Source organism: Centroberyx affinis, unplaced genomic scaffold (genome assembly GCF_046629955.1).
Source record: "Centroberyx affinis isolate AG114_WGS23_722 - 3 ecotype Tasmania unplaced genomic scaffold, CSIRO-AGI_Caff_v1 ptg000880l_1, whole genome shotgun sequence".
Lineage (NCBI taxonomy): Eukaryota > Metazoa > Chordata > Actinopteri > Beryciformes > Berycidae > Centroberyx > Centroberyx affinis.
In genome coordinates, this window is record NW_027279471.1 from 174,113 (window position 1) to 200,113 (window position 26,001).

The 26,001-nt window shown below is 42.0% G+C and overlaps 3 protein-coding genes across 3 annotated transcripts; 1 reads left to right on the top strand and 2 right to left on the bottom strand.

Moving 5' to 3' along the window:
* Nucleotides 1–220: 220 nt before the first annotated feature.
* ccnq (cyclin Q) lies at nucleotides 221–6,559 on the bottom strand. The gene is given in 6 exon segments (XM_071521301.1): nucleotides 221–2,170; nucleotides 2,989–3,005; nucleotides 3,008–3,206; nucleotides 3,813–3,945; nucleotides 5,092–5,275; nucleotides 6,099–6,559. Coding segments are annotated over 6 exon segments (771 nt in total). The 5' UTR covers nucleotides 6,247–6,559; the 3' UTR covers nucleotides 221–2,080.
* Nucleotides 6,560–7,276: 717 nt separating this feature from the next.
* On the top strand, nucleotides 7,277–16,850 carry cfap126 (cilia and flagella associated protein 126). Its single transcript, XM_071521304.1, has 5 exons — nucleotides 7,277–7,303; nucleotides 7,409–7,471; nucleotides 7,600–7,674; nucleotides 8,159–8,359; nucleotides 16,410–16,850. The coding sequence occupies exons 1-5, from the start codon at nucleotides 7,277–7,279 to the stop codon at nucleotides 16,848–16,850; spliced, it is 807 nt and encodes a 268-aa protein (XP_071377405.1).
* Nucleotides 16,851–17,706: 856 nt separating this feature from the next.
* LOC139645542 (alpha-1,3-mannosyl-glycoprotein 4-beta-N-acetylglucosaminyltransferase C) lies at nucleotides 17,707–25,962 on the bottom strand. Its single transcript, XM_071521286.1, has 5 exons — nucleotides 25,827–25,962; nucleotides 22,360–22,455; nucleotides 21,690–21,846; nucleotides 20,437–20,691; nucleotides 17,707–19,687 (listed from the first exon to the last, which is right to left on the bottom strand). The coding sequence occupies exons 2-5, from the start codon at nucleotides 22,450–22,452 to the stop codon at nucleotides 18,804–18,806; spliced, it is 1,389 nt and encodes a 462-aa protein (XP_071377387.1). The 5' UTR covers nucleotides 22,453–22,455; nucleotides 25,827–25,962; the 3' UTR covers nucleotides 17,707–18,803.
* Nucleotides 25,963–26,001: the final 39 nt, after the last annotated feature.

Below are 26,001 nucleotides of genomic sequence, written 5' to 3' on the forward strand. Positions count from 1 at the left end.
CAGGAAGAGGAATATTGTATGACACGTGATGCTATTGGGATGCACGCAATGTCTCTGGTCCCATGAAGAGAGAGACGGGACGTGTGAGAGGGAGAGAAGGATGGATGGAGAGAGAGAGAAAAAAGACAGAGAGACTCAATGTGTCAGTGTTGATCATGTGACCATGATTCCTCTTTCCTGGACACACACACACACACACTCGAGACAGGCAGACCTGGTTTTACATTTAATTTTTTTTTTTCTAAAATAAACAAAAAAAAAGAAGTGAGTTAGCCAACACACACATCGCTCCTCTGCTAAAAATATCACGTCTGAGAGGCTTTGTACAATAAAAAACGACAAGCAAATTAAAGCGCATCAGGCAACAATGGGATCAAACCTCAGCAGGATTCACAATATGTTAGCAGACATGCATGACAAAGTCAAACATTTCTTCAGATCTCAGATGAGAAATAGTTTTCACCACTCACACAGCTGAGAGTATTACACATCTTTGGTTTTTTACATTACCCCAAAACATTTTTTTCCCTCAAATTTGACCATTATAAGGTGGAAACTAAATAGAAAAAGAACATGGGGATACTGATGAAATCCCAGTCTCATTGAATACCCAGGACAAGGTGTCCTAAAGTCACCTTAACACTCATTCTCTTTTCACACTCCACTTAGGCCTGTGCCAACTGCATTATAGAGCCTGAGCTTGCTCTAGGCAATCTGGGCTTTTAGCCCTGGGCCGTCGCACTGCCACACTCTGCTGCATTCTGAAATGGGCTAATCTTGATTTTACTACAGGGCTAACCCCGCTCTGAAACAGGATAGGACAGGCTCTGCAAGGTTAATACAAACAAACTATATTCAACAATATGACTGAACTAAATTATAATATATAAAACTATGTAAAATATGTCTGTATCATTCATATAAAAACATATAGTAGGTGTACCTCCTTGCATAACCTTGTGGTTGGGTGCTCAGCCAATTAATCCACAAAAAGACATGGAAATGGCAGCACTCCAAAAAAAACTTCATAAAACAAAAGGGACTTAAACTGCCCAATGTCCCACCATAATCACCATGATATATTAAACATAACCAGTTATGCTAATGAGGTCATTAATTAAGATAATTAATGCATTAACTAGCAAATATTTCTATGTCAACATACTTGTCCTCACATGCCACATGGGTACTATGAATATGAACTCTTAAAGCTTTAAGGAATTAGTTAGCTTCAAGAAAATCAGTTTTCCTCATTAATATGCAAATTTATGCAGCAAGGTGCTCCAAAATCCAATCAGATCTTCTACTCTATAGGAGGAACCTGTGGTATAAGTATGACGTTTCTATCATGGATTGTTCTTAAGTGTCGACACACAGAGAGACACACAGCAACATAATGTCCCACCTACAATGTACCACAGTGGTGGGATAATAGAAAAAATAGAACAAGACTTAACCTCAATTAAACAATATTTTTATTAATGGCCAACATTTGGCACATTTCAGCATATAAGCCTTCATCAGAGCTGCCTGAGTGCCACCATTCCCAGTCTTTTCACAGATTTGTTGGAATCATTTATATATTTAATCTACTGAGTGATGATTTTTAAGAAACCATCTTTTCTTAAAATCCATACAGTGTAATTTGTAATGAAACCTTTTCAGTGAGCGTGATGAAAACATGTGCTTGTGCTTTGTGCTGAGATGTTTTTGAGAAACCTGGCACTGATCTTATATTCCAGAGCACATCAGCATTCTGCAGGGCTGGGAGATCAGGGAGCAGAAAGCAAGAAATGTCTCCCCAGGGTGGCGGGACATGGTAGTGCAGGTGTGTTTTTGTCACAGCTCACAGGCTAACTGGGGCAACACACACACACACACACACACACACATACACAAAGACACTCACACACACAGATACATGCATGTACAGGAACACATTTACACAACTGCACACATACACACTGACTCACATGTACATTCACACACACACACACACACACACACACACACACACACACACACACACACAGAAATGAACCCATTTGTCTGCCATGTGCAGGTCCTCTAGGTGTGTCCTTCAGATACACTTGGCCTCCATGTCGTAGAGTTGCAGAAGGTCAGAGATCACAGCATCAATGTCTGCTTTCATCACGTCCTCACACAGCACCTACACACACACACACACACACACACACACACAAAGACAGGATTCAGCACCATACCTAGCATGAATAAACAGTGAATATCAAAAGGCTACACACACTTTCAAATGTCCTAGTTTTTATTGCCTTGAGGCCCGAAGTAGAAACCCATACAAAGCACACTTTTTTCCCACTTCCATTTGGATATAGTAATCAGCAAAAACAAGGTAATAACAAAAGGCTCCTCATTTATGACAATGTGTTAAAATGGAAAATTAAAATGGAAAATTAAAAGAGCTCGGTTGCATAAGTTTGCACACCCTTCAGTTCATACTTAGTAGAAGCACCCTTTGCTTTGATAACAGCAGTACTCAAAGCAATCAAAGAATTTTCTTTTCTCTTTCTGTTTTTGCAATTCAAGCTCATTCATATCGCAAGGGGACCTCTTATATATAAAGTATTTGATATTTCATAATAAATGCATATTCTTCAACTCTGATTAGACTCAGAGAAAAAGGCTTCTTTTAATAAATGGCTGAAGCCATCTGTTTTGGCAAAAATGTAGATTTTTTTAACATACATTGTTGTTAAAATATTGCGTTTCCACCTTTAAAAATGTTTGTGAAAATCAAATATTTCACCTCTAATCACAGAAAGTATTCAACAACATCAACTATTTGGTAATGTTTACTGTTACTTGAGTCCAGGTTTGTTCAGCACACATACTCTCTCTTCCCTCTCTCCCACATACCCACACAAGCTTTCAATCCACCCTCTCTCTTCAGTCTGTATTTATGAACACTTTGCAGTGAACACGCGCACGCGCACGCGCACACTCACACACCTGCCACCACTCTCTCTCCCGACAGGCAGCTCCACTCCATAGCTGTTCAGAGCCAGGTAGAGCGTTGCTATGGCGATGTGTTGGGGTGCGTGGCGGATGCACATGGGTCCGTGGTAACAGTCTCTAAGCAATGCCCAGGCAGTCTCGGCAACAGGGGTTCGAGACCAAGCGTGGCGATTCACCAGCGACCTCACAGACGACAGGTAGTGGAGTAAATACTAGAGAGAGAGAGAGAGAGAGAGAGAGAGAGAGAGAGAGAGAGAGAGAGAGAGAGAGAGAGAGAGAGAGAGAGAGAGAGAGAGAGAGAGAGAGAGAGAGAGAGAGAGAGAGAGAGAGAGAGAGAGAGAGAGAGAGAGAGAGAGAGAGAGAGAGAGAGAGAGAGAGAGAGAGAGAGAGAGAGAAATGGTACAATGTAATCCTATATGCTCAGCATAGAATATTCCTGGGTATAATATAGTATAATAGTATTTAAAACTACTTGATATGCAAGAGTGTTTAGCCAATTTCTTCTGCCAACTTGGTCTTACTTGACAATTTAAGTAAGGTGTAAGGAGGCAAGGGTCAGAGCCACAGCGCACTGTGATACATGTGCTAAAAAGAAATCAGAATAAGAGCTAAGGAAAAGTGAAATTGCCACCAAATTATTTCCAAAATTTCTTTGACCCAGATCTTTGCAGAGACTGTACACGCAGACACATGGGGACATTGACAACAGCATCAGACAAAACAGAAAACAGACAAGTAGGCAAAACAGAAAATAAGGTGGACAGGTAGGTGCGTGCATGCACACACACACACACACACACACACAAACACACGCCTACCTTGTGTGGGTGTTGGAAGGATACATGGAAGTTGAGCTGTCGGAGGATGAGGAGCTCACACTGCACCACACTGTCCCTCAGGTCCCAGAACTCCTTGTCACATTCTAGAGGAGCACTGCCACTGTTGAAATACCTGGAAGGGACAGAGAGAGAAGTAGAGGGAGAGAGGGAGCGAGGGAGGGAGGGAGACATAGGGAGAGATAGAGAGAGAGAAAGAAAAGGTGGGAGGGAGAGAGAGGATTAAAGGTGACTACTTCGATATGACATGACAAACCAAAAAAGCAGTGATGAGTAAAAAAAACAAACAAGTTTTGCTCTTTTCAAAATGTCCTTTGGTGAGACACACACACACACTGTTGTGCAAGAGCTTGATTCACAATCCTGATTTCACACAAAAATGAGGCAATTCTTACTTAGTTTCTGGCAAAAAACAAAAATATAGATAGGCACGAAATTCTAATTCAATAAGTAACCACATAAATAACATTCAAGGATATTGCCACTGAGTTTATTTAGGCAAATCTCAATTGTTGGGTTGAATCTGAAAGCTCACACTGCCCACCATTTAGTAGCCATTTTGAGTTTTGAACCTCAGCATTTTCAATTTTAATACCAGTAAAATTCATTCCAGAGACCACATTGGATGACAGATGTGGATGCTGTTATGTATTGACATGAATTCAATGATTGTCCAATTAGGGGTTGTAAAAGAGGCAATATTCATGTTAATTTTCAGGGAATAGGGAATTCCCTATTTTTTTCTTACTGTTTTTTAATAGATGTAAAAAAACAAAAAAAAAAATAAAACATTATATATCAAATACAATGTTTTTCTCTACAACTGTACACACTCTTGCATCAAAATCATGGTACGTGTGTCAGTGTCCCGTGTGTGTATGTGTGTGTGTGTGTGTGTGTGCACGCACAATGAGCTGTAACACAACAGGTTATTACAGCAAAGCCATCTCATTGTTCAAAGACATTTTCCAACTGTGTTGATAATGACAGTGCTGGCCATGTTTCATCAAAAATGGAACTGGTTCATCTCTATTGCTTTCTCCTGATTTCTGTTCTTATGCACACTACCTTGAAGAAATCTTTCAGTACAAAAGCATTGCTAACTGCTGTATGAAAGCTATAACACCCCTGTATTTTTTCCGTCAGCAATATGATTTGTCCATCAGTGACTCATAGTGAAATATAGGTATACCGCCAACGAATTGAAGAGGCAGCAGGCAGTATGACCTTGGAAAGCCAAAGCCATGACCCAGCTTGTTACCTGTGGCTCACGTTGATGATGTCACGGGTCCTGAGGTGCTGCTCCTCCACTTTGCCGGCCAGATACACACAGCTCATGGCCACTAGGTAGGGCTCGTACACACGCACGCTCACACACTCGAAGAAACGGTGGAACAACACACACGCCGTGGCCACGGGCACCGAGCGCATGCCCAGCTTCACTCCTGAGAGAGGGAAGGGAGAGAGTGGTAGAGAGAGTTGAAGCCTCATCTTCATCGTTTGTCATGTTCATTCATTCATTCACACATAGTACGGTTAGTGTAAAAGTTCTATCCTAATACTGACACTCTTAAACTCCATTCACACCCTTCTCACCAAACTCCATTCAAAATTCTGGCAATTTAATGGGGCCTTGCTAATCGGCAAAACACACATACATCATAGAACATGATGCAAGACCTTTTACAAATTGTTTGGAGACACTCTTCAACTTGGCATACATCCAATGCAGCACATATTTCTATAAAATTTTGCATTACATGTTTAGAATTACGTTCTCTCCATACAAGACAGAACAGAACATATCAGGTCTATGGCCACATATTGTCAGCAACACTTATGTACTTGACTTCTTATCCTGTGTAGTCCAAATTGTACTTGACTTCTTATCCTGTGTAGTCCAAATGTAAACATACAGATGTATGACACAGAGCAACGTTCCAACCCAGTCCTCAACTACCCACTGCCCTGCAGGTTTTTGTTGCATCTTTACTCTTGCACACCTGATCCAAATGCTGATTGGTTGAGCAGTGGGAACAGACCTATCTGAACAGGGCTAGCATGAAAGTATGTGGCCTTTAATTGCATCAGGTGTGCAAGAGTAACGATGGAACAAAAACCTGCAAAAGAGGTGGCGCTTGAGGCAACTGGCAGAGAGACATTATATTGAACGTATACCTTTTTTTAATCTCCCATTTTCACTCTTTCTTTCAGAAGAGAAACACACAATCACTCACTCTCCCACATCCACACACACCTGTCGGTTACCTGTCTCCATGATGAACCGACAAACGCGGAAGTGTGTTTTCGTGTCCCGGGCAGGGTCAGTCTCTGCATCCTCACCCGAGCCTCTCCTGCCCGCCAGCCACGTCGGTCCATCCGGCGTACCAGACAACCGAGAGGACGGCCCCTCCATGCCTCCTCATGGACCGTGTCCTAACAGGATGCCTTATAACGTTTTACCACAAGTAACTGAATGAGTAACAGTAACTGTCTGTCTGTGAGTGTCTACAAGACAACCTCAGATAGCTGCATGTTCAGCCAGAGACTCAAGTGGTACAAACTCATCTCACTCACGCGCTGCTGCAAAGATATGTTGTTGTGCCAATGTTATTATGGCCTTAATTGTTAGAACAAACTGGACACTTAATATATATTCAGATGAAATTATAACTCTAGATGCTCTCCCTAAAACAAAGTGGATATCTTTCGTTGAGATGCTTTGTCTGCACACGCTAGCCAGAAGAAAAACACTAGGATTTCCGGTCTACATGTTCAAAATAAAACCCTCGTTGGTGAACACGTTGCAACGTTTTTGAGTAATATGGAGTGCCAAGTGAAAAGAAATTGTGTCATAAATAAAGTAATTGCAAGTTCTGTGGGTTTTTTTTTAATCCCAAACTCTGCCTTTTCCAGCAGTGTCAAATTAGCCACAATAATAAATTAAAAAAAAACTCCGGTTACAACTTTCAAAATAAAAGCCTTACTGACGAACACGTGTTACAGAATTGATGAATACATGGCACCAATCTGAAAATAAAGTATAGCTATATTAAGCGGTAGTCTGTGGTAAATGAAAACACAAGTTGTTTTTTTCCTCCAAAATGTAATTTTCACAGCATATAGGCTACTCATCTTCAACTCATTCTTCCTCTGTGGTGTCTTTGGGTGGTACTTTTACTTCCTACCGACAAACTACTGCCATCTAATGTTTCGGCTAGTCGTGATTATGCGCCCGAAGTGAAATTCTCATTTAAAAGGTTTGCCATTTTATTTCATGAGTCGTTACTTCTGAAGCATGCGGAAGTTTTGCCATTTCTGACTTGGAAAACTCTGGTTAGGACCAAGCAGTGAAACCTGTTCCAAATCTGGTATACATTTCCTGGTCCTGTTACTATGCAACGAGTAAACAAAAACTGAAGAGGAGGCTGCAGACAGATGCAGAGATGGCATCCAGTTACTCAGCAAACCAGGTAAATATCTGCATTTGGATTGACAAAAATCAGGAACAAACAATAAGAGGTTTTGCTGTTGTATTTCACCCATAGTACATTATTTAATGTTTTTTTCCATCTCAGTATGAGAGTGCCTTCAAGTCGCAGAGGCTGCAGAACTGGTGTGCGTCTAAGGACTACAAAGAGGTAACCTAATGTCAGCAGGCACTCAGCATATCATCTCGGTTATGTTAGACTGTATTTTACATTGTCAAATGGTGTTACAGTGGTTAGTGTGTGTGTGTGTGTGTGTGTGTGTGTATTTGTATGCACAGAGACCTGCTGCACTAGAAGGTCACACCACCTTTATTGCCAATGATAAAGGACATCTGCTCCCAGGAGTGGTCAAGGTGAGAGCATATCAAAATCCTCTGATCCTCTAGCTACTCACAGGAGTCTGCATGTTCACATGTGATACATGTAGTGCTGAAACTATTAGTCGATTAATCAATTAAGATAAGAAACCACTTTATTAATCCCCTTGGGGAAATTCAGGAAACTGACAGAAAATAAATCGAGTATAATTTTGATAATCGATTAATCCTTTTAGTTATTTATCAAGTAAAAATATCAAATATTTTCTGGTTACAGCTTCACAAATGCTAAGATTTGCTTGCTTTCTTATCATTATAAAATCAATAGAAAATGAATCTACTTTGGGTTTTTTTGTCTGCTGGTCAGACTAAGTAAACAATTTTAAAAACCATTTTGGGCTCTGGTAACTTGTGATGAGCATTTGCTACTATTTTTGACATATAATAGTCTAAATTATTAATCAGTCGAAAAAGTATGGCTAAATTCACTATTTGTGTGTGTGTGTGTGTTACGTTGCAGAAGGGCAGTGCCTGGCCAGACTTCAAGGGGACCTGGGATCTTCCAGCTCGCCTCCCAGCCCGCTGCATCAACCCCACTGGCCGCTCTGTGGAGGGTCGGAGCAGACTGCAGGCCTGGGGCCTGGACCCACAACACACCAGCATCTCCCCGCCACACAGAGGCAGCAAAAACACAGCCGGGCTGCCGGATGCTGCACAGCAGGTCGGGACCACAATCTATTATCTAAACGTAGCTAACTCTTGCAATGACACACACATACATGAACAAAGAGCTGATTCAGGAGACAAACAGGTTTGGCAGGATCGTGATTGTTTCTCCACAACATACCATGCCAATGTGATGTGAGGATATGACTGCACATTTTCACTTTGTCAGATTTTTCAATGAAGTGAAGCTTCACCATGTATTCCTCCAATCTGTCCTGTTCCTGCCTTATCTCTCAAGAGGTTCAATTTTTTTTTTTTTTAAAGCCATAAACCAGATTAAAGATGAGAGCTTTTATGTTTATGAAACCTTTTACTGTTTGGACAGGGCGGTGCTACTATAGGGCATAAGACTCATCACATGTATTGTATAATGTTTATACAGGCCCCATTTTCCCTTCTCAAGTGATATGAGTTTCCAGACACTTCACAGTTAATGGAGACTCAAAAGTAGACAACGGGTTCAGAGAGCCACAATGAAATTGTTGCAGGAGAACTGAACAAGACATTTATCTTATATGGAGAAATCCTGACAGATTTGCTGTTTGAGCTCATTTTCATTTAATGGAAGCTGCCCAGAGAATGGTGTTGTAGTGGTGATCAACAACCTGTAGAGTGTTGTTAGCAAAGATTACTATGAACGATGATATTTACCAAGAACAGTATTGACTTAATATTATGAGCAGAGGTGGAATTTGAGAAAATCCTGTCGTCACCATGCTTGAGTAGATAACCTTTCCCTGAAAGATGTTTTGGATGATGTTGAAACTTCTTGAGGTTTGCCCTGTGTATTGCCTTGTGTACTGAGTAAATGCCCAACCCAGGCAAATTTAAATGTGGTTACAAATATTCGACCTGGTTGACGTGCAGCTGCAATAACAACTTGCCGAACATTACAGAAAACAAAGAGGAAGAAGAAATGGAAGAAAAAATTACAAAAAAATACAGTCGTTACAGGATCAAAATAAGAACATGGACTGCTGGAGCATAAAACCAATAAAAACAATCAAAATAATACAGAATGGGACATTAATTCATACTTTTTTTTGCCTAAGGGTTAGGATTCTTGTTTACTGATATCATTAATGAGTGACTTAAAATGGCTACAGTGAGGTAATTTGTAATGACTGCCTCAGTTGAATGTGTCTCTTGTAAAAGAAAACAGTTACCATTTAATGTACAGTATGCCCCCAAAAAAAAGACACATAGCTGTGCGTTCAGCGGTGTTCCTGATCCCCATGACATTCAGAGTGAAGAAAAGCTAAATATGTTAAAAGGTTAGCTAACCTCTCTCTAACGCAGGATCAAACAATAACGTTCAGAAAAACTGAACCAATAACACAAACAGAAACATGATGTACCACAACAGGCCAAGTAGAATTACCAAAGATAATCCAGTAGAACTGTGTGCATAACTGCGTAAAACACAGGGTTTGGCTGTAATAACTTGTCGTGAAAGCATTTTTATCATAACCAACACTAAGCAGCTCAACTAATCTTTTATCAGATTAAAAGAAAAATCAATAAATAAAATGAAATTTAAATTAAAGGCCCAATCCGCAATCAATCTACTAACAACAGGGTCACTCCACCAGTGAAACTCAAACCAGGACCAAAAACATGTTCTCATCATCAGCCTAATGACTAATGCTCCTGAAATAAGACTCTGCAACAAAATTAAGTACCGAGAACATGATCCAAATCCGCAGCGCCATACAGATAGCGGATTAGGGATTTAAATTGACGACACTGGCATTGTTGATATTGATATACTATCATAAATGTTTTACTTGTATCTATTGTTAAAGTTGGCAGATACAAAAGATGAATTCCAGGAAACATGAATTCCAATACCATTTTAAAAATGAAATGTAGGGTCAAAGTATGAATTTATGTTTCACTGCTCATTACTAGTCTCTGGTAAGCGGTAAGTTACCACTGTTGGGTGAGTGTCTGCAGACGTGTCCGTAGCTGTAGGCTATATCAGCGTGAGCATCTCATTTCACTTCAGTCATATTGGTGACTGGGAGACTGTCTAAACAATTCATATTAACCCCCATATTTGCTAAAGGTTTAAGGGGGCGCTAATGCAATTGCGTGCGTAAAAAGGGACAAATCTGATTTACCAACACAGCACACAAGGGTTGTGCATGTGTAAATGTGATGGACAGTGGGGCGGAAATGTGCGCTTTTGACCTAATTAATATGTATTTTTAGGCATGTCAGCTGTAAGGTGCAAAACTGCAGGAGGAGATTATTCAAATGATTATAATGACTCCTTCTGTTGATTTACTACAGCAAAAACTGCTGATTTCAACCCAGATTGCACACGCTTAACGCCTGGTGAAAGCAGGCCTTATTTTATGTGCTAACATGGCTGCTGCCTTGTTCATATGGAGGGACAGATGGAGAGGTTGAACACAACGAGAGAGAATGTTTCACCCAGGCATTATCCTATTTGGGATGTCAGGATGAGAAGGAGGTGAAAAATAGCGGACGGTGGCATATACAGCAGGGATGTCACAATCACTCTTGTGCTGTCTGGGGTACTAAGGCAATTAATGCTACGAGGATGGGGACAACATATCCATTTCCCACAAGCAGCAGACAAAATCAACAACACCAAATGTCACATGGACCCATAATACCACCATCTGAAGAGCACCAAATTTACCGAAACAGATCACATCACACCTACTCCATGAACGTCCACGCTGTCTGCAAAGCCTCCTCTCTCATCACAAACGTAGCAGCCAAATTCTCCAGTTCAAATGATTCATTCATAAGTAACAGCAGGCTGCATGAGGTGATGTCAAACAGAGACCAAGGCTGTGGGTGGTTGTGAGGATAAAGAGGTGTAATCCCTACATTCTCCCAGTCTCATAGATGGGACAGATAGCCGGTGTCTGTTTAGTACCACAACCATAGTGTGCTGCTGTTTTATTATCTGGAACACACACACACACACACACACACTTTTTTGCCTCATCCACAAGCACTTATAATTCAGTTTGGGACATGTCTCCTCTAGTTCTCACAGATGATGCCATTTTCTGGAAATGACTAGGCGCAGTCCCAAGACTAGTGCCTGGTATTGTAATTGTCTACTGTGGCTGAATTGCGGCTGACCTCATATGGATGACAGCTGACAGTAAATCACTCGCTAAGCTGGAAACGCTTGCACTGGTTATTTTTTTTGCACGCTACTGATTTGATTTCTGATCTGATGGGGCTAAGTGCCCACTCGGCATCCATTGATGACACCATATCCCTCCCTCAAACAGGCTTTCTGTCCTCGATGCCTGGCCGCAACCACCTTCGGCCATAGTCTGGCACAATTCTCTGTCCTCTTTACAAAGCTCTTTGGTGAAATGGATCATCATCTCTTTACAAACGTCACAAGTAGCACCGTTCTTATGCTTGCCAGTGAAAAAAAAACCCAGGTGAAACAATACAGTCATACAGTCATATTGTGTTGAAACCTACATTGAAACTTCTGGCAAAAGTCAGAGACAGAGTGGTGTGCGGTATCCAGAGTGACACTGTCCGCTCTCAGCTCCTAAAAGAAAAGGCCTTCACCCTGGATTCTGCTATAGAGATTTGTATGCTCCATGAACAGTCCAAAAGGCACAAGGAATTAAAAAAAAGGAGGCAGAGGTGTGTGCAATACAGCAACTACAGTGCTCCAGTTGGGGTGGACAGCATTCATCTGACAAAAGCAAATCCCCCACCTTAAACAAAGAATGGAACATACTGGACCCATACACAGGGTGAATGAATCACCTGATACATCTGAAATTTTCTGCAGTGAAAGCATAGGAGATCTATTGGAGAAAGACAAGCTACGTACCACCTTCTCCTCAGTGAATACAGGTCAGTAATTGACAGTTAATGTAGGCACTGGATCAAAGCATAATGTCCTGTCCAGGCCATGCTTATTAACCCAACACACAAGATCAACCTCATAACTTTCAGAGGTCAGGTGATTTAGACTGTTGGCTTTGTTAACTTGGACTTTAATTGTGCAAAGCTACAATTTCAGGTGGATCTCTGTGAAGGCGCTGCTGGGCTTCTGTGAGAGCATCGAACTAGGTGTTGGACCCAAAGTGCGTCCAGATGAAAGATAAAATGACAAGACATGGCTCCTGCATGTCTCCATATGCCTGATAGCTGATGTAACAATTGATGCTTGGAGCCGAATGGCCTTGTAGCTGGAACATCAGGCACATCCGGAAAGATAAGACAAGATAGCACTTTATTAATCCCCTTGGGGAAGTTCAGGAACTAGATCAACTAACAAGACCGCAGTGTGAGTACCTATACAATTCCACACAGGTAATCACTGGTATGCCAGGAGCAAAGGTGTTCAGTATGCTGGGTGTAAAATGTGGGTTTTGCCACATTCCACTAGATGAAGAATCATCAAAGCTGACAACTGTCATGACCCCAGTGGGTTGTTATCGCTTTCTCCACATGCCGTATAGACTCTACAGGAACTGAGATGTTCCACAGATGTATGGAGCAACTCTTCCTGAAAATCCTGAAAAGTGTCACTTCAGAGTGTTAGAGACATTCCACATGTGGGGCACATGCTCACTGACCAAGGAGTTAACCCCCTGATCCTGTAAAGACTGAGACTGTCCGCCTGATGCCTCCCCCAGAGGATAAACAAGGCCTCCTACACTTTCTCGGCATGACAAATTACCCATCCAAGTTTATTCCTTCCTACAGTGAAACCACAGCCCCCCCTATCTGAACTGCTCTGCCAAGAATGGAGCTGGCAGGAGCACCGTGCATCACCAGTTTCTAAGATATTTTGACCAGCCCACCTGTACTGCAGTACTTTAATGTGCACCAGCTGCATCATCCCAACACGGACTTGGTGCTATCTGCCTACAGAACAACAAACCAGTGGCTTTCACCTCAGTGGGTCTCACTGAAACATGTTACTCTCAAAATGAAAAGTAGCTCCTGGCTTTAGTGTTTGCCTGCCATAAATTCTATGACTTCATATATGATCTCCCATTAACAGTTGAGACAGATCATCAGCCACTCAGCACTGTCCTTCTAAAGCCCCTGCACACAGCCTCAGTATGTCTTCAGAAACTTATGCTACTTTCCAGTGCTACACGCTCAATGTGATCTACAGAAGTGATGAGGGACTAAGTTTAGACAGACAAGAAGGTGGCATTATAACAAGACAGCTAAAAGAGTCTTAACACCCTTGCACAGAGGCCAAACGGTAAGGACGCAAACAGAATTTGGCTAGGGCAAGATGGCCACAGTAAATGGAAAAGCCTCCCAACTGAATAGTCACTGTGTCCAGGCTGAGGACACCACTATGTGAGAAACAAAAGCCATCTTCCACTAATCTATCTTCTACTTTTACACTTCCGTTATGACTCCAGTCGCGACAACCACAACCACTGACACTGGCAGCCAGGCAGTGTCCATATCCCCAGAGCTTCCACAGACACGCACGCCCCTCAGCAGCAGAAACTGGTTCCCAAGTGCCAGGTGACCAGCACAGCAGAGCTGGTGAACCAGGAACTCAAGACTCAAGACCCTCACTATTACCTGCTCAGAGAGGATTTCCAAACTTAACCTCATACACACATACAGTATATCCTTTCATTCATAGTGGTGGGTAAGTGCACACAGCATATGGCTTGTCATAGATAAAGAACTGTTAGGGTGTTCACATTTATGTGATTAGCATACTAACCTTTAGCAGATAGTTGAGAAAAAAGTTTTATTTAGAAAGCCACAATTTCCTATGTTAGCTGTTAAGAGTAAAACGTTATGTAGGGTTTCATGCAGACTTAAGAAAGGGATTGTAGCCTGTATTCAAGTTCACATCATGGGGCTTTAGGACAAGGAAGTGGGCAGCATGGTCAGATATTGTGATCTGCATGTTGTTCATGGTAATGTGTCATTAAATTACCTTGGAGCTATCAGAGCGTACTTGTTTCTTTACCCACATCTACATCTACTATTTGAAAACACTATATATCTATTTATATCCACACACTAGCCTTCCATTACTTGCAGGTTCAAAATATAAGATTCAGTCAGTGTATCATATTGTCAACCAATGACTTACAAAGTTAAACCATTTGTTTTTTATTTTGTGCTTTCAGTCATTTCCTAAGAATAGTTGTCATGTAATATTGTGTGTGAATATCTCATATTGAATGCAACTCCTCCATTATTAGTCAGTTAGTTGCAATAATCAGAGATTGCTGCATAGATTTTAAATGTCATCATTAGACTTTTCTGTCCAAGCTGACTTGCTTACAATTCAGACTGGTTGTGCACATTATTTATTTTAATTCAGTCAGTGTGTGAGCTGTGGGGATAGTTTGAATGCCACAACAGGCTACACAACACTGTTATCAAAATGCATTATGCTGCCCTCTATTTCAGGCATTTCAGGCTATTTAACCAGGACAGTTGATGACCTCATTCTTATTTACACCGAAGGCCTAGGGAGGTCTTGTATGGAAATGGAGGATTGCCTCTCAGATTCCCCTCATGAAAGAAAGAATGCCTTGGCTAAGGCTAGAACTGCAGGTGCTGAGGCTGGCCATCTGTGCCCATGTGTAAGCCCAGTCACTGGTATACATTTATTTATGAGGGCATGCCGGGAAAGCCTGTCTGCCATTTATGTATTCATCCAAATGTGGGGGACAATATACTCTCAAGAGTCATTTAAGCTGATCTTTCCTAAAGCCTGGCAGATATTGGTTTAAAAAACAGTCTTCATAGATCTCTTCGCCCTCTGCATGGAGTGACCTGCAGAATGATGTGAAACTCGAGGAAGTGGTTACTCTTGATGAGCCTCTTTTTCTCTCTCTTTCTCTCTGTTTCTGTGTCTCTTGTTCACAGATCCTCAATTATTTAGCCTACTTACTACTTAGATTGATTGATCTGGATCTGTTCGGCCGTCTATTTTATTTAGGGCCATGAAACAATTTTAAGAATACGGTTCACTACAGTGTTAAAAGAATCGGTCATTTGGTTGATTATGAGTGATGCACTGGCTCATTGGCCCTAAAGGAATCTCAGTGACATCAGCAAATATTATAGCTGCTGAACTTGAATGTTGCTTCAGAATTGTGACAAACCTATAAGGCCACTAACATTCCTGCACTCTCTGTTGAATAACTCAGTCCACTGCCAACCCAGTACAAATATATCCCACATTAATTTTGAATATTTAGATTCAGAGATTACAGACTCATAGGTCATAGCGAAGCATTTGGTTAACACCTGAACAGCTGAGACTGATCAAAGAATCATATTATCACCACCTCATTTGTGTACAGTGGTGAGACAGGCTGAAAAGCTCATGTTACACAATATTTGGAGTTTATAGCCTGAGCTCCGACGTTATGGGAGAGAGACTTTATAGAACAGGGCTATGAGGGCGACCACAACCAGTGGAGCCAGTTCAAGCATATGGCTGTCATGAGTATATACTGGTTCTGATGCATCTTAGGTTAAGCCGACAGGAGCAGTAATACAAAAGAAGGTATTAGATACCGGTTCTGCATTATTTTCAGAAAAAGAAGTTCACAATTCTATTTCAATTCTCTCTGCTCCTAAAGTCCTAAATTTTGTGTGGGAACTCCCTCAGGGTCTAGTTTGTTCATATAGGGTTACTATTGTGAAGGATAGATAGATGTTGGATGTCTGTCCCCAAGGAATGAGTGCAGAAATATGACTTGAACCTTGAAAGAAGAGAACTCTCTCCACCTCAGGCGTCATACGTCAGTAGAATCTGTGAATTATAACTGCGGCCATGTCTGTGGAAGTGACCTTCTACTTTGGTAGGACCTTTACATTTTTAAGCACAATACCTCAGTCTGAGTTCAGGAATGGTTGACCTCCAACATTATCTGTTTTAATAATCTGTGGTCACCACTGGCATTCAGCTTCTGACTTTAACTTCACTAAAATCACTGCAAAAGTACATCTTGAAAGGTTTGACACTTTTGACACCTAACTTATTCATTGGTCATTTTGCCTCTTCTCTCTCCTCTCAGGTCAGTGGGGATTCACAGCAGGATGGTGCTGCTCCGTCGTCCCGACCCCCATCCCGACGTACACCGTCTGCAGCCGCAGCCCGTCCAGCCTCCCAGAACCGGCCCATCAGCGGAGGAGAGAGACCAGCCAGCCAGAACCAGGTCTCACAGGCGGCTGTGGATGGATCCGTCGCCCAGCCCACCGCAGAGAGACCAGCTACTCAGGCTAGTGGGGAAGACGGGCCGCTGACCCAGTGCTCCCAGGTTGGACAGCAGCCAGCTTCCAGGCCTGCTACTGGTGAGGGGACCAGTAGCAGACCAGTGACTGGTGGGGGGAGACCAGTGAGCTGTGTGTCAGAGAAAGCGGTGACACGTCACAGCTCCCGCCAAGACGGAGCAGCCAGCCAAGGGGCGCCGCCATCCTCCAGGCAAAGACAAAGAGAAGCACAGCAAGACCACTGAACTGCCTTTTTCGTTTTCTCTTTCTCTTGCTGTCTTTGTTTATTCCATATTCTCTTGTATCCCTATACCCAATGATGTAGTGGAGAGTATACCCACCTAAACTCTACTAATAGGCCCTTTTCACCTCGTCATGGTAACAGATTCTGTGTTGAGAAACAGGTGCATTACAACTTTCTGTTGCCAGCCTTCACTAAATCGCTCCACAACCTGCCCAAAATGAACATCGGTGAAGTACAAAGACTGTGACAGTATGTCACAAGAAAGCCACAGGAAGTTACAGTCCAAGTTAACAAGAATGCCACTTGTGATGCATCAGTTCCTCAACATGGAAGCTGTTACCATGACGATGTGAAAAGGGCATATTGTACTAATTTTACTTTACTAATGAGATAAAATCATAGTATAGCTCATGTATCAAAGTTAAATGAGGACATGGTAGTATATGGTCTTCTAAGGGGGAAAAGCATAAATGAACGCTTGATTTTCATTTGTATTGGTGGTTGTCACTGACTGTAGGTCATAGTTTGCCCACCTTTTTATTTACCACTGCCTATACACACGTCTCCTCCTCTCACTCTGTGCCCGCCCCGCCCCCATCTCCATCTCTTTTTGTCAGTCAGTGTCACATTTGATCCTCCAAAATGTCATCTTGTTCCATAAACTGGCCTGAGAAATGATAAGAATCACTGTGCCATTAATAGTCTGCAAAAGAATAAGGTATTGTCAGTGGGCCTGACTTGGTGCTCTCTCAACGTCTGAGATGGTTATTAGCTATGTAGCATAATGGAAAGTGTAAGGAAGAGAAAAAGAATCTACACACTATCAGGAAAGAAAAGGAGAATGTCCAAACTTCAGATGCGAACAAAGAAGAGTTTAATATAAAAGGTTACTTTTCAAAGTGTAAAAAATGGAGAATAAAGAGGTTTTGGTTTTCCTAACAGAACAAACTGACCATGTATTTTGCATCATAAGCCTCTATCCAACCAAACCCCTTTTTCCTGATAGTGTAGAGATTTCTCCCCCTGATGTATCACTGACAACTTTGGAATTTAGAGCACAGACATACTCCATTTTTTATGACGGTATAATAGATACTAAAATAGCAGCTCCCAATAAAGCAGAAGCTCACTGGCAAGGTGTGAACAAGGTCTTCTGTATTGTAAGGCTCTAGGTGTGGTCATACTCACTAGTGTGTGTGCGTGTGTGTGTGCATTCATCAGATTGTTTTTTGATTGAGGATAACAGAACATGTATCTTTTATTTCTGTTGAAACATAAATTAACAATCTAATTCATAATCTGACCCTGTCTTCCCTACTTTGAGAGCAATGAAGCACAGTGCAATCCCCTGTAACTATACACACAGAAAGGCCCTGTCCGAATCATTACTCAACATTATAGAACAAAATTACTTCTGAATTTCAGTGTTCATTTTTTTTCAAGTTATATCAGCGAACATTCAATCAGTGTTTACTATAGTCGGCAATGAGTTTTTCCTTCCCCCATACCCCAACATTCAATACCAATGACAAGCTCCATCGTGTGCATCTTAAAGACAGACTAGTCTGTCTGTCTAAACTTCTCTGGGTTTGATCATCTGTTTAAAGCTTAAAATGTAACAACCCATGGAACTGTGTACAGTTTGCTTATCGCTGTGATGCAATACAGTGCGCCAACCTTTCCCAATGCAAATCAGTTCATGATGTCAAAGGCAAAAAGGTTTGTCACAGAGCTTGGTCAAACAGTTCTTTTTCATATTCCCAGTAGTTGTTTACACTGCCTCAGTGAGGTAGCGATAACAGTGTTATTCCATAGATGAAACTGTTTGACAAGGCACAGTGGAAGTCATGTGCATAGTTTCCATACAAGGCCCACCAGATCAAACCAAGATAAATGATTAATCTGGTTGGGGAAAAAAAAAAATCTTACACCTAGGCTTGGTGTTGAGGTGTGCTCAGCTCTTTGTTGTGATCCTAATTTTCTTAATGACCACCCAGTCTTTCTGTTGGGCTGTGACTTGTATCCTCACACAGGAAGAGGCGGAGCCGTACTTCTTGTCCAGCTCCTGCGTTTCAAACCTCCCGTTCTGCAAAGTCCCCAAAGACTGGAACTCTTTACAACTTTTCTCGCCTTTCTCGGTGGTATGCACACTGCGGCCTATCTCCACCATGGCTGAATTCATGAGGTCTTTGCCCTCTGACCCTGTTTCCAACGATATCCCGGTCACCACGACGGGGTCTTTAAACACCACGGTCAGGTAGTTCCCTCTCTCTGGCGAGCGGCCCCAGAAGAATCCGTCCCCGGCCGCCCAAGCCAGTCTGGGGATGTGGTCCTTGTAGACGGACATGTCCGAGTAAATGTCCGCTGAAGGGTTGGAGTAGGTGGCCTCCTCGAAGTCCTTGTCCTTTAGCTTGTTGTATGTCCCCTGGAAGGAGGAGAAGGTGCCCATGTGTTGGAACAGCGAGGGCTTGAAGAGTATCACCTCCTTCTGGGTCATGAGCTCGCGGAAGTGAGTCAGCAGCCAGTCGCAAGGCATTTCCTGGTAGAAGAGGAAGAGGAAGCGGGCCAGGAGAGGCAGGTGAGCCGACTTGTAGAGTTTCCCGATGTAGCCCAGGGCCGAGAACTCCAGCGTTGCCCAGGCGGTCGATTTAGCCTCTTGCTCCTCCACGTGCTTCTTGATGGTGGACAGGAAGCTGCGCGCGGAGGAGACGTCGTCCTCCAGCTGGAGGTAGTACAGGCTGAGACTGGTGCTGTAGTGGATCAGGAAGGAGTAGTCCACGTTCTGCTTGGAGCGGAAAGACACCCGGTCTGGAGCGTCGTTGTAGTTCCTCTTCAGTCCTGGAGGAGAACATGAGAGAGAGAGAGAGAGATAGGCAGATTCATACAGTGTGATGTATTCATAGTGTACAAGACTGTTGATGCTGCCATACTGACTCCCAAAACAAGCGGTCACAGTTAGTGAGAGAATGAGCCCATTGCTATTGTATTAAATAACGCACTTTACTTGCCAAGTAGCAGTTCAAATGTCATATTATATGTTGAGCCGTCTGTTGTAATAGTGGTGTTGGCATGGAGGAGGTAAAACGTCATTGTTTGCCCACTGATAAAGAGAGACGTGACATAGCAGCAACAGCTATAAACGTAACACTATCTTACCTGTCCAGTACTGAGGAACAAGTTTTTCTCTTGAAGTACTTTTGGATAGTTCACCCACCCTGAAGTGAAATACCACAATGCATCTGTACTTTTGTGCGCCTTAAGGGTTTGACTGGACACAGAGACAGGTCGTGAATAAGATGTATCAGGTTATGTATGATGTCATGAAACGACAGATCGGGGAGTTTATCTGCAGACTTTAGCGGTGTCAGAGAATAAGTCCCATCCTCCAAGAGCCTCAAGCTTTTTCAAATATCTTTCCTGTTCTTCCGATGTCAGTTGAGACGTTTGCTTGTTCATGGTCACTTGTTGTATAGTCTGCGGTCCCAAAGGAGGTCAATTTGGGAGTCAATATGGCAGCATCAACAAAACACCAATGTCACTACAAGTCATGGATGTGAATCGAGTGGGAGATCACGCATGCACTATACCTGTCAGAGGAGGGTAATACTGCTGAGAAACGTGTATCACCAGCAGCTGGCCTTGCTCCAGCTCCGAGGCGAACGCAGCTTTGATCTCTCCCACCGTAGCACCTCTCCAGTTGGCATCAAAGTCCGCCAGCATCACCACCACCACCATGGAAGAGCGCTCCTCAGGGGACGATTGGGAGAAGAGGGAGCGCAAGGTGGGGAGGAGGTAGCTGCCCTTCTTCCTCTTCACCGAGGCTAGTCCAACAGCTACAAATCCTGGAAGAGTCAGGATAGAAAGAGATGAATGTGTGTGATTTTCTTTTTTTTTTTAATTATTCATGGACAGTATACACCATCAATCTACATCGTACCATCATTCTACAGTGTACATTATATAACTTGGAGATATGCTTAATTAGTCCCCAAGGGGAAACTTCATATACAATCAAACAACCATTTGCTCACTCATTTGCACATCTACACAAGCAGTCATTCAGTGTAGAGATCAGTGCAGGCTGAAGATTAACCTTTTATTGTACAGAAGGGGCTGACGACTAGATTTCTCTCTTCTGATCGGTGTAGGGAAATTCTCTTTGCCCTTTGCTCTTTGGGAGTAGTGTAGCTATGATTTCCCTGCCTTGTTAGAACTGGACTTTATGACAAAAGTAATTCTATGTCCACTATTCTGTGTTCTATGTCCACTCCATAGGAATCTCCATAGATAAGAGCAACCATTGTTTTAAAATTGTGCATACGTGTTTCATCTGTGTGCCCTTGTTCACATTTTTGTCAAAACAGACTCCAAGGTAACTACAGTATATGACACTCCCTGTTCAGTATTTTATCTATGAATATTTACCTCCGCCAAGGAGGTTATGTTTTCGGTGCCGTTTGTTTGTTTGTTTGTCTATTAGCAGGATTACGGAAAAACTACTGGCCCGATTTTCATGAAACTTCGTGGAAGGGTGTAGCATGGGCCAACGAAGAACCCATTAAATTTTGGAGCGGATCTGGATCCGACTCACGAACAAGCAATAATAGCACGAACCTTGGCAGAGGTCTGCGCTCTCCGAGTGCCCTTCTAGTTATGGGACTGGAATCTCTGCACCTATAATAGCAACTGCTTCTCATTACCCAACTGCACACACTCCTGAATCTCCGACTGTAGGAGTTTTTGTAAGCTATGAATAGCATTGTCATCTAAAAATCTGACAAGATCAGTTCAGTCCATTTGTGATCTGGAATGTGTGTGTGTGTGTGTGTGTGTCACTCACTCTCCTTGGTAGATGGTGTTCCAGCAAGCAGCTGATAAGACACATTGAGAGGCAGGTAACCTCCCTGATCCACCCAGGAGTCTTTACTGATCAGCCTCTGAGAGGGGAGCCAATCCCACTCTGTGACACTTGTTGATTTATTTAACCCCATCAAGCCCTGAAAGACAAATATGCACGCACATGCACAAAACACGTTAAACCCTCACCTGTTGGGTTTAACAGCAAATTCAACGTACCAAGATGTCAATACCCAACCAAACTTAAAAACTCAACTATGATTGTTTAAATGTAAGTTATTCCATAAAAGTTAAAGGAAATTTAACCTTTTTTTAACTGATTTAACTGAAAGGAAAAGTTTGAAGGAAACTGATCATTTAGAAGCAATCCATCATTAAGTCCCATTGGTTGCAAAGTCTGTAGGGTAAAGGTCCATTTGAAAAAGTCAATGATCTATGATCATTTAAAAAAAAAAAAAAAAGGTATAAGGGCATTTTGAGCAATGTAATTTTAAATTTGTTTGAATTAGATGTATACTTTAGGTTTTCTATGAACAGTGAAAATGTACATTTTGATCTTATGGGCTGAAATGTGAACCCCACTGTATGTGTGTGTGTGTGTGTGTGTGTGTGTGTGTGTGTGTGTGTGTGTGTGTGTGTGTGTGTGTACTCACAGGAATGAGGAAATCTGAATGGCTGATGAAGTACAGGCCACCAAGGAGAATCAGGACTCCCAAAACAACACTCCTCTTAAAATGACACCGCATTTCCTAACACACACACACACACACAGACAGAGACACAGACACAGACACACACACACACACGTCTGGTTATGTTTTAAAATGGGGGAGCAAACTTGGAAAGATACATAATTGGCAGGGGGTGTGGGGGTCCTCCCCCAGAAAAAAAACCCTGTAATTTAAAACAAATGTCCTGCATTTCTACACCACCTAACCGCTTGGATTAAGAAACAGCCACCTGCACTAGTCTAGATTAGTATACTACCGTATCATTCATGCAAATAGAAACTGAGTACAATTAGCTGATAATTAGCCTGATCAGCCACCGTCAGTAATCAATACAAACACACATTATTAAACCATTAATCAAACCAATAACTAACAGCGGTCAACTTCAGACAAAGGTATCATACTTTAGCAGTTACCTAGTGTTTTTGCAGTGGTGACACACGTTAAAAAAAAATATACATATTAGCAGTTTGAATTAAACTGAAGCTCCCTGCACTCTCCGGGGAAAATATTACAAACTCCCTTTAAGAAATATGACATATTAAAAATTCCTTACGTGTCCGTAAAAACACATAACTCTAGAAACACAAGATAAAAGGCGTCATATTTAGACAGTCTTCTTGTCAATTCGGCATCAATATAATCCATAAAGATAAACTGTATTTCCGTACAAACTTTACATTTTGGATTTTGTCGCCTCAACTCGCTACCAGCCTCTGTTGGTTAACGTTATATTATATAATATATTATATTATATTAGGTGCGCTCTTTTGTGGGAATGAGAGGGAACCGTTTCAATAATTATTTCTCACTGAAATAAGTGCTGGTTGGGGGATCAGATACGCCAAATTAAACACGGACTCATAACACTGTTAATTCACCGTCTATCGTGTGTGACGGTATTTGAGGAGATTTTTGGGCCTTTACCAAAGTAACTACCCGGTTTGCTGCTTCCTGTTTGGTGCTGGAGAGAGCGCACCTACCTTCCGATAATATTAAACATGTTTGATTGACAAAGATAGCTAACGTTGACTCGCAAATCGGTTCGGCATTTCGGTGACAGTACAATCCTTATTTTACCTAGTTCAAAGTTTGGCTGGAGTCAGTGGGCCAAGCAGGTTCATTCAACATACACTAGCCTATCTTTTCCTATGTTCTATTTTCAGTCAATGATCGCAGTTAAGCTAAATGGCTGTGTGGATTCATTGACAGACTGTGATTGACAGCCAAAGCATGCTGTGGCAAACGATCAGCGACGGGTTTGACTGAACCAACTCAAAGGGTGGTCCAAAAATGTGTGATTTTTTTATTACTTGTTTTTGTCAGTTGCTGAAAATAGTAAAATGATCATTGATATAGGCTGCTTAAATCACCTGATTGCGGGGACTGTATGATGATAAGTTTATTTTTAAAAAGACAAAAAGTGGGGTAGCAAAACCATAACTTTGCTCCCCCTAATTAAATAATGGGGATGCATTTGCTCCACTTGCTCCATTGCTCAGGCGCCTATGCACACACAGACACACAGACACACACACACAGAGAGAGACTGAATACCCCATTCATTGTATCAGTGTGTAACTCAGTCAGCACAGCAGTAAATAATTCAGCTTGTAGTCAATGAATGTTTCAGCAGACTCAGACTCAGCAACAGGTTAGACTTGATTGTGTGTGTGTGTGTGTGTGTGTGTGTGTGTGTGTGTGTGTGTGTGTGTGTGTGTGGTGGGGTTGTTATGTGGCAAAATCAAGCAGGCTCTGTTCTCTGCTGCTTGGAGAGTCTGTTGTTGGTTGCAACATATTTGTTTGTCAGTCACCTCGGTGATAATAAACTACACTATTATTGGTGTGTGGTGTGCGTGACATAGGTCTTTATTCATGTGTCACTCCTTAACAGGCCATGCATATGTGCAGACAGAAAGCAGACTAGGCAAGGAAACCACATACACCACAATGCCAACAGTCACTAAGTGGTTGAAATTCGTTAAAAACATTAAGTACAATATATTACAAGTGTGCATGTCCCATTGAGCTATTTTATTGGATACATTGGTTTCTTGTAGGCTATTTAGAATAAAGTGACAGCTAAAAATCTAAAGCTAAAATCATACCCGATTTTACATCTTCATACTCATTAGATTTTACAACATGATTGGATAATTGAGAAGAAAGCTCCGATCCAATATCTAATGCAGAAGTACATGGGTTTCAGATTCAATAGAGCCACAGAGTGCAGAGGCGGTCTGGGATGTATATCTTCCTGCTTCTATTGCTAATGGCGCGACACTGGAGTAGCTGTTATAATCCATTACAGCATGAGTGATAAGCATTTAAATGGAAGGCCACTCATGCCTAATGTTTCTAACCGCTTTATTATGACCCAAACATTATTTTAAGATGAGTCAAAACAACTTGGGCAGGCTCCATGTTAAGGGCACTGATTGATTTCTGAGGTGCAATAGCTACGTTTGTTTTATCAGCACTTGTGTTCAGTTTCCATTACCAACAGCAATTTTAGAGCAGATCTAGCACCTGTATTTAATGTCATCGAGAGTGAGAGAGTGAGTAAGTGAGAGAGAGAGAAATAGTACAATGTAATTGTAATTGCCTATTTGCGCAGCATAGAATATTCATGGGTATAGTGTAATACTTGATATGCAAGAGTGTTTAGCCAGAGAGAGAGAGAGAGAGAGAGAGAGAGAGAGAGAGAGAGAGAGAGAGAGAGAGAGAGAGAGAGAGAGAGCATAGCAAAACTGTATGATACTTAGCCTATAGCCTACTTATATTACCATCGTAGATTAAAAAAAAAAAAAAAAAAAAAAGGAATATTACAGTGATAACGGGTATTAAAAATGCTATGGAATAAAAATAAAAAAAAGAAGCAGTGTAAGGCCACTAGCTATAACACTCACTACTGAGTAAGACACACTGCAAGTTCCTACAGTAAACTAGAGCAGTGGTTCTGAATCCTGGTCCTCGAGTACCACAGCCAGTTGCTTCTCTGTTTTACCCGATAGTTGAATGTCATCAACTATATAGGTAAAAAAAAACCCAAAAAACCCCCACAGCAGATCCGTGGATTGAGAACCACTGAACTAGAGGAACTGGATCAGGCTATTGCCGAATATGCCGTATGCTCAATTCATTTTTTTTTTTTTTTTACAGGGCATCAGGTTAATTACGCCATATAACTAGATCCTTGCATAGCACAAAAAGTAGTTGAGAGTAAGATATTCAACGAAAACTTCACAGTAAACGAACATCGCCATCCCGCGTCGCTTTAACAACACACATAGCCTAAATTAAAGCCTTTGAATTAACTTGGACTTGGACTTGGAGAATCGGGCTCATGCATTAATACGGAATACGGGAGCGGAGTCAGACACACTCACCTCCCACAGCCAGGCCACTTCAGCACAGGACCACGGACTTTTCCTTAGATTGGTGTTAAAAAGCGCTGAAAATCATAGAAGGCATCCGAGTATGGAAATATATGAGCCTACTGCAGGACATCCTCTTTCTGTTTCCATCCCACTGGTTCTTCTACTTACATGTGGGCGTGAGTTT

Coding starts and splice junctions, on each gene's coding strand:
- cfap126 (XM_071521304.1), top strand. CDS start 7,277: ATGGCATCCAGTTACTCAGCAAACCAG. Junction 7,675..8,158: donor TGCTCCCAGGAGTGGTCAAG/GTGAGAGCATAT, acceptor GTTACGTTGCAG/AAGGGCAGTGCCTGGCCAGA. Junction 8,360..16,409: donor TGCCGGATGCTGCACAGCAG/GTCGGGACCACA, acceptor CTCTCCTCTCAG/GTCAGTGGGGATTCACAGCA.
- LOC139645542 (XM_071521286.1), bottom strand. CDS start 22,452: ATGCGGTGTCATTTTAAGAGGAGTGTTGTTTTGGGAGTCCTGATTCTC. Junction 20,692..21,689: donor AACACCATCTACCAAGGAGA/GTGAGTGACACA, acceptor TGACTCTTCCAG/GATTTGTAGCTGTTGGACTA. Junction 19,688..20,436: donor GTATTACCCTCCTCTGACAG/GTATAGTGCATG, acceptor GTTCTCCTCCAG/GACTGAAGAGGAACTACAAC.